The 12265-nt window shown below is 49.2% G+C and overlaps 1 protein-coding gene across 2 annotated transcripts in view; it reads left to right on the forward strand.

Moving 5' to 3' along the window:
- The first annotated feature begins 1349 nt into the window (after positions 1-1349).
- BEND3 (BEN domain containing 3) overlaps positions 1350-12265 on the forward strand; it is a 33070-nt gene continuing 22154 nt past the window's right edge. Inside the window, exon 1 of one of the 2 annotated variants that reach the window (XM_070376516.1) lies at positions 1350-1814. In XM_070376516.1, the coding sequence (XP_070232617.1) occupies positions 1402-1814 (413 nt within the window). In that variant the 5' untranslated portion in view covers positions 1350-1401. The remainder of the gene's footprint in view (positions 1815-12265) is intronic. The other variant, XM_070376517.1, reaches the window with a different exon arrangement.

Consider the following 12265-nt stretch of genomic DNA (forward strand, 5'->3'; position numbering starts at 1 on the left):
GTCCTCCTCCCTTTCTCCCTCCGCCCTATTTTAAATGTAGATAGGGCGACTCAAGTCTTTTGAATTTGAAGGGCTGCTATCTCGGCCCCATTCTTTTCATCATCCTCTTTTGAATGACACTGAGCACGTATGGATTCTTTTATAAAACACCCCCCGGACGCAGGGCTAGGTTCTCCCTGCTGCTTGCTAATTTTGCATAGCAATTAGTACTGACTTTTCAAAATCAGTTCGAGAATGTTCCATGTAGAAACTCAAAGGTCTTAGATAACCACTTGCCTATAGATTTCAAACCCAAAGGGGAAGAACTTGCATAATTGCTAAATTCCCAGTTGGAGCGGTCTGGAAGAGGATACGTAATGCAAAACTATACGTTAATTCAAACCCTCCCCGCGCCCGGGCAGCAAGGAGCCAGCATATGCCTTCTTTTTAAAATCTATTCTACCAATTCACTGACCGCGCAGGGCCGGGCCACATGGTCCCCCCTTGCAGCCAGTCAGCTGTGAGCAGCAGATGGGATCATTTGCATTTTTCTTTTTATACTTTCTTCGACCCGCAAATTAAAGGATTTTTTAAATTTTACATTCTCATTGTTTGCCTTAAATATAAACGTGGCTTAACTGTTGGGTTGGGCTTCCCTGACCCTCACACACCACACCCCTTGAAGTCATTGAGACTGGAGAAAATACCCGAGGGGTAGGTTTCGTTATTTATCAACTTGCAATCTCCAGTCCGGGAGTCAGGAGTAGAAAGAATGAGCCTTTATTGAGTTGGTGACTCGTGTTTTTCTATTTTAAGCGCTCGGCGCAGCTATCCCGTGGGTTTGTCTGTGGCATGTGGGTCTGTGAGCCCGCGCACTTATGAATCTCAGACTCCGCAGCCTCAAACCTCAAAACTTCGGGTTACAAGTAGAAGGCAGATTTTAGCTCTTAGACTTACAAGAGAGGGCGGCCACCCTACTGGGGGAGTGGCCAGAGCCAGTGTTTCCCAGCGCCGGGGTCAGTCTCCCGCGGCCCGCCAGACTCCATGCAGGCTCCGCGGGGGCCACTAGGGTCCCCGCGCCCCGAAGTCTTTGTGCCCATCGGACGGGGGAACTCTCGCCCGGGGGGTACAGGGCCACGGCCGAGATCCCAAAAAATGCGGGAAAGGCGCGGGCGCGGAGGGAGGCGCCCCGCACAGTCGCCGATCCGCGGAGGGAAAAAAAAAAGTAGAAAAAGAGGCTTTTCAGGTTAAACTCCTCGGGTCTGAGAAACCACGTTTTAGAGAAATGAGTCGCGGGGGGAGAACACACGATGTGCAGGGTACATTGTTAGCCAGCGCTGGCCCGGCGCACCGTGGGTGCGCGGCCGCCGCCCCCCGCCCCGGGCAGCGGGCGCGGGCCCACGTGGAGCGGCGCGGCACCGGATGAGCGCGCTGGGCCGCCCGGGTCCCCGGAGTGCGCGCCCCAGCTCCCTGCCGCGGCCGTTCACGCCCGAGCGCCGCCGCCGGTCCCGCGTGTGCCCCGCTGAGGGGGAGGGGCGGGCTGGGGGTGGGGGCGGAGGGGTTGTGGTTCCACTGCAGCGGGGGCTCCTGTGTCCTTGTGCGGAAATGACACACGGAGTCCCGTCACGTCACGCGAGAGCGCAGCGCACGGACACACACAAAGAGAGGGGAAAATACACGGCGCCCGCCCGCTGCCCCCAGCAACTCCCCGGGCCGCCCCGGCCTGGCCCTCCGCGCGCGGCCCCCACTCCCCAGCCCCGCGCTCCCCCTACCCCCCACGTGGCGCCCCAACTCGGCGCGGGCCCGCTCTGCAAAGTACAGAACTCGTGTCCCAGGTAAGTGCGGGGCGGTTCAAGCCGGCCGCGCGGTGGCGGCGGCTCCAGAGCAGACGGACGGGCTAGTGGCTGCAACATCCATGCCGGGGTGGGGGGCGGGAGCAAGGGAGGGGACGCGTAGGGGGGCTGCCCGGAGAGCGCTCGGCGGGAGGGGCGCCCACCCCCGCGCAGGGCCGAGTCGCCGGAGCGGGCGCCGGGCGCCCACGGGCTCGCCGCGCCCATTGTGCCGCGCGCCCCTTTGTGCCCGCTCGGAACGCGGCGGCTCCATGGCGTTCCGGGGAGCACGCGCGCCGCGCGGGGGCGGGGGGGAACGCGCAGTGGAACAGTCCGCGCCGCCACCGCCCCACTCGCGCCGCGCGCCGGCCCCGCACCCCCGCCGGGCGCCGCGATGGAGCGGCCGGGGCCGCCGGAAGGCTCTGCGAAGCCATCGGCGGGCTCGGTGTCTGCGCTCCGCCGGGCTGCGGCTGGGAACGGGCTCGGCGTGCAGAAGAGGGGTGTCAGAGCAGGAGTAGGGGGCGGGGACAGGAGGAAGATACGGAGCAGGGAGCGGGAGGCCCGAGAAGCCGCCGCTCGGAGGGACGCTGCCTCCGGAGTCAGCAAATGGAGCGAGGCAGGCCCGCGGCGGCGACGGCCGGCGGCCGGCAGCGGACAGGGACGGGCCCCGCCGCCAGGGGGCGCAGCGCTCCCTCCCGGGCCGTCCACGGCGCGGTTCGCGGTTCCCGCTGCCCGGGAGCAGGAGGCGGGCCCGGCGCCTTGGGCGTGCGCCCGGCTGGCGCGAGGCCTTCCCGGCCGGCCGCGGAACCGGAGCCCTGGCGCCCGCCGCCCCTCGTGACCGCCCCCTCCCTCTTTCTTGTAAACGTGATTCCCACGCAGACTTTGTGCACGCTGCGCCCGTGAGTTGTGCTGCAGTGCTCGTCAGGGCCTTGCGTGCCGAAACGTTTTTTCCCAAGGTTTTTTGCAGAGGTAAAGGAATTTGAGTGCTCAGGTGGCCTGTCTGGAAGAATTTTACACTCAAATGCCAACTGGGAGAGGATGTGCGGAAGAGAGCTGTGCGCTTCAGCGTCGGAAACGTTCAAGTTCACCTTCTTAACGTAACTTTTGTAACTTATTAACTGTTCCCCGTGCCACGGGGCAACACGTGGAGTGCCCTGAAGCTGAGGCTGTGGGAAACTGAGGCAAGGAAGTGAATTCTCGGGCTGGGGCTGGCTCCTGTTGTCCCAGAAGGATTGACACTGTGGAGGGGTTTTTTTGTTGTTATGCACACTCCCAGTCCCACCCTCTTTGGTTTTTCTTTCCTCCCCCACCCCCCTTTTAAACCATCCATCCTTAGTTTCCAGTTTCATGTCCCTTACCTCAGTACTGAGGTTGCGTGAGATTTTATATCTTAACAGTTTTACATCCCCAGCCACTAACCCAGGATCTGATAACTTAGTAGGTGCTCAGTAAAGTTTTGCTAAATGAATACGGAGAACCTCTTGGATTCCAGGAGAAAGAGGACCAGTGTATCCTGTTCCTATTAGTGGGCTGGCTGGCATGCTCATGGCCCTTGAAATAAATTTATGGAAAAACCAGAGCCTTTAAAATATCCATCACATAACAACTCCACAACTGAACGTAGATATTGCCATAGAGGCCATCTCCTTGTTGAAGGGATTTAACAAAGTTTTATGTCCTTCCCATCTCCCATCACGCACAAAGCATTAGTAACCTCCAAAAGCAAGACCATTTAGGACCTAGTAGACAAGCTGGTCAGCATCCCAGTAGTCTGTTAAAGGTACCACTTAGACACATTTACTTTACCCACTTGCGAACTTCTGAGTTTTTAAGCATCCCTTAAGTGAGCAAAAGAAGAGGAGAATGTCTAATAATTAGGAAGAAAAGAACTGGAATCTACCCTTGGTTTGATTAGGTGAAATTTTAAATCTCCTGCAGAATGTCCCACCAGCTACTTGTCTGGAAAGCCCTGAAGCAACAAGAAATAGCATGCTTTTATGAATTGTATTGATTCCACGGTGAAAAAATAGAGGGATGTGGCTTGTAAATACCTCAAATTTTATAATATAGAGACACATGAAGGCTGCTAGTCAACCAGCAAAAAAAATTCAGTGTATGGGAGGTTGGAGTGTGATGTGTTTGTTTTTCCTGGCACTTAATTTTGATGACAAATTATGGTTCCTCCCCTGTTATTCATTGTGCCTATTATTGGCTAAAGCAAGTTTGGGGGAATTATTTGTAGAATCAGCTTTTGGGATGGTGGAACTTTTCTGTATCCTCTTGATGGTGGCTACAGGGATATGTATATCTGTGCTACCTTTCATAGAACTGTATGCCCTCCCCCCCTCAACCAGAGAGTAAATTTTGCTGTATGGTAATTAAAAAAAATAAAATTTAAAGTCACACACAGACACACACACATGAAATACGTGCTTTGTGAGCATTATCTTGCTGTTCTTTCCTCAGCAGATTGAACAGTGACTCTTCCCCTTCTGATGTTCCAGTATCTCTTGCAGGATTATCATTTCAGTCCAGGCTCTTGTGGTGGTTTCTGGAATGAGCTGCCACACATGGCATGCACATGCCTAGCTAAGGGCTCTCCACCCTGGCATCAGGCCTTCAATGTGTCAAACAGGAGTGGTGCAGTTTCACTTGGACTGGTGTTAATGCCTGGTCTATTAGTCACTGAAAGATCAGACATTTTACAAACTGTTGTTTTTCTCTTTTTTAACTAATTATTTACTTTTTGGCTGCACCTTACAAGATCTTAGTTCCCTGACCAGGGACCAAACCTGCACCCCCTGCACTGGAAGTACAGAGTCTGAACCTCTGGATGCCAGGGAAGTCCCGCACAGCTGCTTTACAGCTCAATTTTCTCAGCAGCTCACCTGGTAACATACTCTTCCTCCGTTTTTTTTTGTTTGTTTGTTTGTTTTTTAATTTACTCAACTTATATATTTTTTTATTAATTAATTTATTTTAATTGGAGGATAATTACTTTACAGTATTATAGTGGTTTTTGCCATACATTGACATGGATCAGCCACGGGTGTGCATGTGTCCCCCATCCTGAACCCCCTACCCACCTCCCTCGCCATCCCATCCCTCAGGGTGGTGCCAGTGTACCAGCCCTGAGTGCCCTGTCTCATGCATGGAACCTGGACTGGCGATCTGTTTCACATATGATAATACACATGTTTCAGTGCTATTCTCTCAAATCATCCCACTCTCGCCTTCTCCCACAGAGTCCAAAAGTTTGTTCTTTATATCTGTGTCTCTTTTTCTGTCTCGCATATAAAGTCATCTTTACCATCTTTCTAAATACCATATATATGTGTTAATATACTGTATTGGTGTTTTTCTTTCTGACTCACTTCACTCTGTATAATAGACTCCAGTTTTATCCCCCTCATTAGAACTGATTTCAAATGCATTCTTTTTAATAGTCGAGTAATATTCCATTGTGTATATGTACCACAGCTTTCTTATCCATTCGTCGGCCGATGGACATCTAGGTTGCTTCCATGTCCTAGCTGTTGTAAACAGTGCTGCAGTGAACATTGGGGTAAACGTGTCTCTTTCAATTCTGGTTTCCTCAGTTTGTATGCTCAGCAGTGGGATTGCTGGGTCGTATGGCAGTTATATTTCCCTCTTCCTCCATTTTTAATTCTACCTGAAACACATGTAACAGCCATCTCTCAATATTTGTGTGGAATTGGATACAGGGCCCCTTTCAGATTCCAAATCTCCAGATGCTCAAAGTCTGTTACAGCAAGTCCTCCATATCCTCGGATTAGGAACCCACAGATTGGAAGGCTGGCTGTTCTTAAAATCAGCCCTTACAAGGTTTTTGTTCTCTACTAACCACCATCTCTCCTCTCCTCTCCTCTCCTCTCCTCTCCTCCTCCTCTGATTTTCAGTTATCAATGGCCAGTGAAACACCATTGCATTGGTATCTGTAAAGGCACTGATTGCTCAGTTCTTTTCTTGTTTGCAAGGGGTTGAGCATGGAGCTAGTAAACTGAAGGAGGGAGGCTGGGAATGTGGGGGTTTAGTAATTAGCTCATGTGGTCACAAGACGGCACATTTGTAAAAGTGGGAAGTATGGAGGAAACTCTGCTTATATCTCTAGGAAAGTTAGTCACCATTGTCTAATCCGTCACGTGGGTGGCTGCTGGGATATGCTGGCCTTCCTTTTCTCCTTGACCCCAGTTTCTGGACGCCAAGGTTAAAGTTAAAAGCAGAGTCTGACACCTCCTACCACTGATGTTGAAGGAGGTAGCCAGTCCTTTGTGAGGCCAGGGAGGGCTTAATAAGCAGAAGCCCTTAGCTGAGAAAGACGTCACATTTAGTCACATTCAGCAAATGCAGTGTCTGAAGGGTGAGACGCCGCATCGCAGGCTGTGAGGTCGTCCTTCACTGCACCGAAGGATGAGGCTGTGCTCCGACAGAGTAAGGAGGGAAGCGACAATTAGAGCTTTAGAAAAACTCGAGGGGGAAATTGCCCTGGTTTTCTGAAGACTGGTATTTTTCGAACTGCATTTGCAGATGTGTCTAAAAATAAAGACAAATTACAAACATGTCCTGCAAGTCCCATGGGCAGGATGCCACTGCCTAAAGGGCCGGGTTCTGAGAGCACCGAGGCTCCCAGCCATCCCTGCAGACCCAGAGACTGAGCCCAGCAAGGGTGGGTGGCATGGGAACATTCTTCCTGTCCTTAGGGAGAGCATTTTGATTTCTTCCTTTCCAGTGTAATGTTTCTTTTTTCTTTTATTTGAAAGAAACATTACCAAACTTTTTCAAAGTTTTAAACCATTTTTTTTAATTTTAAAAATATTTAAAATATTCACTATTAAAATGTGCTTAATGCATCTTTAAGGAAAAAAAAAAAAGACTTTATATTAAGTAACATTTACTGAGTGCTGTGTGCCAGGCACTTTCTCCTCTGTAGTTTTCAGAGTCTAGGAGGTAAGGTAGTGGTGTGCAGCTCCTTTTACAGAAGAAAGCACCAAGGCTTGGCTGGGTAAGCCTCTTGCCCAGCGGTAGAAGCTAAACGTAGGTGAAGCCAGGGTTAGATAGAACCCAGGTCGTCTGCCCCTGAAGTTTAGTAGGGAGTTCCATTTTCTTCCACATCAGCTGTACTGATCAGCTGTACTTGGTAATCCAAAGGCCCATTTGGCCTGTTGACTTGCTTCTGCATCTGAGCCCAGCCTACAGATGTGTGCTCAGTAAGGAAGGGAGAAAGCCAAGCAGGGATGGTTGAGCCCCCTTTAGTCCCAGCTCTTGCTGGAAAGCCAGCATGAGTCCACCCCACCTCTTTCCCTCGGCTTACTCTCTGGAGCACTCCAACGGAGGCACAGCCTGCTGCTTCCCACTTCTCTGCCTGTGAAGTAAGAGGATTTTTGCCAGGATTGCACAGGTGAATGTGTAAAACTTAGCCCTTGGAGCCAGTGCTACATGAATGTTAGCTGATGTCTTCCTTTTAAAAAAAAAAAAATTTAATTGGAGGATAATTGCTTTACAATATTGTGTTAGTTTCTGCCATTCATCAGCATAAATCAGACATAGGTGTACATATGTCCCCTCCATCTTGAACCTCCACCGCATCCCACCCCTGTCGTTTTCTATGTTTTAATTTTTAAACATCAGTGTGACCTGCAATGGGGAGGTTTCACAAAGTCAGATCATGTGGCTTTCCGTGAACAGCAGGTGCTGTGCTTAGTCTCCGTCGTGTCCAACTCTTTGTGACCCCATTGACTGTAGCCTGCCAGGCTCCTCTGTCCATGGACTTCTCCAGGCAAGAATACTAGGGTGGGTTGCCATGCTTTCCTCCAAGGGATCTTCCTGATCCAGGGATCAACTCAGGTCTCCCACAATGTAGGCAGATTCTTTACCCTCTGAGCCACCGGGAAGCCCGAAGTATAAACCGTTTAAATCCTAGCGTGTATTTTGTTGATAACACCGTTGAAATGGTCTGGGCCTGTTCTCCCTTTGTATGTGGCGGGGCTGCACAGCCACTGTCCCCAAAGTCTCAGGCTCTTATCACTCCTGTTCTGGGTCTCAGATTCTCAAGGAGGCCCTGGGGGAGTGCGAATTTGCCTCACTTTGCTTCCGGAAACAGGAATGGAGGTCAGGAGGACTTGCTCCAGGGTAGCCTGAGGGTACACAGCTGGGCCAGGTCTTGGGGACAAACCTCGTTGTGAGGCGAGTCCTAAGTCCTGTGGACATTTCCGAGGCGGTGGAGCAGAGTTCTGAGTCAGCTGGCCGGGATTTGCACGTCGAGGTTTCAGGAAGCCCAAGTACTTCCCATTTCTGGGCCTGGCGCTTGTCCTGTGTGACTCGGGCAGCCACAAGTCTCCGGCGCCTCTGATTAGCCTGGGCTAGAGTCTCTCAACTGAGGCATTTTGGGTGACTCCCAGCCCCTGGGGGCGGCCCTAGAGGACATTTGGGGCGCTTAGGGAAGAACCCAAGAGCCCAGTGATCCAGTGCAGGCAGAGGGCTTTGCCAAGGGACCTCTAAGCCAGGTGCCCCCTGCTTGCTCTGCTGCGGTCTCGCATCCAATTCCTAACAAAGACACCCCACCACCCCACCTCTCTGGCAGATTCTCGCGTGACTCCTTGTTACACACTTGGAGCCGGTGACCTCGGCACACTCCTTCCTTTTTCTGTGGCCCAGCCACTCCTCAGCTCCCAGACCTCCCCTCCCCTCTCTGCTTTGCATCCTGCTGCTTCACCCTGGAGCCACGGCCCCTGGAGCAGGTCCCTGACTTGCCCAGTTTAGTCTGGTTTTGAGAAGTCAGAGAAGGAGGGCTCCAAGTGTGGGTAAAAAGTCTCCCAAGGTACTCGGGCACAGACCTGAGAGAACCCCGAAGGGGCCAGCCGTCATCCAGAAAGCAGGAACCCAGCAAGCCTGGCTGGAGAATTGCTAAGGTGCTTCCCTGGACAACCACAGACTCTCTAAATGCCCTGACTTCAGCGCTCAGCTCAGGTCCCTGATCCGGAGTACTTGGTCCAGGCTTGGGGGTTTTTTTTTCCCATCCCATGAATGGATTTGGCTTATTTCGAAAAACACTCCCACATATCATGCAATGAACTGATGAAGCCTATAATATACCCACAAGGAAACGATATTTCCTTACTGTTCAAAGCTGATCTTTTCACCTTCTTGTTCACACCTGAGCTTTTGAGATGAGACTTTTTTCTGATCTTCCGCATACTCTGTACTGAGGAATTTTTTACACTTTCAGAGTCAGTAATTCAGGGACAGTTACAAAATGAAAGGTCTGCACTAGTTTGTCAGTTATTGTATTGTTTCTTAGAGCATCAGTAATTTCAGTGCTTGAATGGATTTGATTTTATGTTCTTAGCTTGTTGCTGTTATGGGTATAACTTAAGAATATGACATGGCTAGGCAGTGAAGATTGCAAAACTTCTTATTTTTTATTTAAAAAAATGTCTCAGTTTCAAAGAATTGCATGCTCATTGTAGAATGTTTGGAAAGTAGAGGAAACTGAAGAAGAGAATTTTCCATAATCATCCTAATTGGAGGTAATTAACATTTTGGAATGTTTTCTTCTGTCTGCTTTATGGCATTTTTTAATTATAGAGATATCCCCACTGAACTTTGAAGTATGTTGTTATTGACTATGTGGCGCTGTGATGAACGATTGATTTTGAATCTTTATACTTAATTTAATGCTCAGTTCTTCCTGTCAGTAGAGGTTTAGAAGTCATGTTGGGAAAAATGTCTAGCAGTTGACTTTCTAACTTTGTATATTGGAAATAACAGTAGTGATCAAAGGTGGTCTCAATCCAGGTCATATTGAGTTTGTTGTTCCTTCCATTTTTTCTGCAGCTTTTTGTGAATTTATGAGTAATTAGATGCCCTAGAGAAGGAAATGGCAACCCACTCCAGTATTCTTGCCTGGAAAATCCCATGGATAGAGGAGCCTGGCAGGGCTACCGGTCAGTCCATGGGGTCACAAGAGTTGGGCACGACTGAGTGACTAAACCACCCCCAGTAATGACTGCAGTTACAGGGGGCTTCCTCTGCCCCAGGATCTCCTCAGCCTGACACTAGAGTTCCTGCCTGTGCTTAACCTGAGATCAGCTCAAGTTAAAGACCCCCAGCCCAGGTTCTTTGCTCTTCTGACCTTTGCTTGTTTCCTATCATAATTGTCAAGTGTGTGGGGCTCTCTGTGACAGAAAGATTGGCTGTAGGTCTTTAGGAGCTGAAAGTGATGAAGAAGATCAAGATATACCCATTTAAACATTGGCAGCATTATTTCCAAAGCAAATACTTTCTTCAAGCATGTTGAAAGTATATATCAATTTAAAATTATTTGTATCCATGTCACAAAATTGTAAGCACCAGTGGTCTTCTACACAGCTGCGGCATGCGGCCTGTGTTTATTAGATGGGACTTATGGTTGTTATAGAAACTTCAATGTAATATCTTCTAACCTTGAGGTTCTGACTGCTCTTTCCTTCCTGTTCCTGTTATCATCTGGTGTTTACCCATCATCCCCTCCCAACAGAAGTTCCCAGAGCTCCATCTTCATCCCCCAGGCCCTCCCATCTCTACCCTGTGTTGGCTTCAATCCCTGTAAATAAGCTGTACGGTCGGTCGATCCCCTCTGCACAGAGGACAGTCACCCCACCAGCAGCCATCACTCAGTGGGAGTGTAACTGCTAAAGCACAGGGCTCCTGGGAGTGACTCCCGACGCAGGATCTTGAGCATGCTACTAACTAACCTCTCTGAGCCTTGGGTATCACACCTATTAAACAAGATGATTTCTTTTTTAAAAATAATTTTATTTATTTTTGGCTGTATTGGCTCTTCACTGCTGCATGGGCTTTTCTCTTGTTGTGGAGTACAGGCTTTGGGGTGAGCGGACTCGGCAGTTGCAGTTCCCGGGCTCTGGAGCACAGGCTCAGTAGTTGCGACGCACAGGCTCAGTTGCTCCACAGCATGTGGGGTCTTCCCAGACCAGCGATCAAACCCGTGTCTCCTGCATTCTTTACCACTGAGCCACCCAATATGATTTCTGAGGCCCCATTTGCCTCTGAAACTCTACCTCAGTTTCCTCACTTGTAAAATGAGCCTAAGAAGCGTGTCTGCTCCCTAAGCTTGTTAGCTTATGTCCACTTAGTAGAGCTCTTAGCACAGCCTCTTCCATGGTGTAGGCAGCTGTCTTTTGCATTGAGTCCTTGTGGAGTGGCAGAGCACTGGGCAGTGTGGGGAGGAGGTGGAAGGGAATGGCACAGCAGGGCTTCCGCTCCAGGGGTGCCCAGGTGAGCTGGGGAGCCCCTCAGCTCACCCACCAGAAGCCCATTAACAGGCCCCCTTACTGGTTTTCAGCCCTTCTCTGTCTTCTCCCAAAGAAACGACTCTCTCCAAATCCTCGCATCAAAATCTGCTTCTAGGGGAATTTAAACTAAAATAAAAAGTGATACAGAGATTTTCATGATACATTAAGCCAAAGAAGCAAGGAACAAGGATATTAAACCTTTTAGTCTCAAGATCCCTTTTTACCTTTAAAAATTATTTAGGACCCCCAAAGAACTTTTGTTTATATGAGTTCCTGTCAATATTTACGTGGTAGAAACTAAAAAAAAAAGTTTAAATATTTATTTACCAATTCACTGAAAAATAACCAAAATAAATCCATTACCTGAAAAGTGAAAAGTGAAAGTGTTAGTTACTTAGTCGTATCCCACTCTTTGCCACCCTGTGGACTACAGCCCACCAGGCTCCTCTGTCCATGGAATTCTCCAGGCAAGAATACTGGAATGGATTGCCATTCCTTTCTCCAGGGCATCATGAATTAATGTCGACACTATATTTTTATGGAAAAAAAATTATTTTTCCAAAGAAAATAAGTGAAAAAGTGGTATTGTTTACATCTTTTGCAAATCTCTTTAGTATCAGACTTAATCGAAGACTGCAGAGGTTTTATATCTGCCTCTGTATTCAATCTTTTGCATAATAAAGTATCATGTAGCACACCTGTGAAATGAAGGAGGCAACAGCACCCCAGTGTAATGAAAATAGTTTTGATTTCATGGACCTTGTGAAAGGGCCTTGGATGTGCTGATAAACAGACTCTCCAAAAAGGGAAAAAAAAAAAGCGCAGAACCCAAGGTTTGTACAAATGTCAGTTTCCGTGGTGTAAGTTCCCACCACCGACAATTGCAAGTTACCAGCTTGACTCCACTAGCGCTGGAGTCGGGGAGAGAAACGCAGTCCGTGCAGGCAACTCACGTCCCATTTTGAGACCCTCTGGTACAGAGTGTCTATGGAAAAACTCAGGAAAACCAATGAGATGCCTCCAAGAGACTAATAACCTGGTGACTGGAGAACAGGGAGCTTTTTTAACCAATGTCCTTTTATACCTTTTGAATTTTCGGATGCATGTGTATCTAGTCAAAAGAAAAGAAGACTTTAAGTATCTTCC

Source organism: Bos mutus, chromosome 9, assembly GCF_027580195.1.
Source record: "Bos mutus isolate GX-2022 chromosome 9, NWIPB_WYAK_1.1, whole genome shotgun sequence".
NCBI classification, from domain to species: Eukaryota; Metazoa; Chordata; class Mammalia; order Artiodactyla; family Bovidae; genus Bos; species Bos mutus.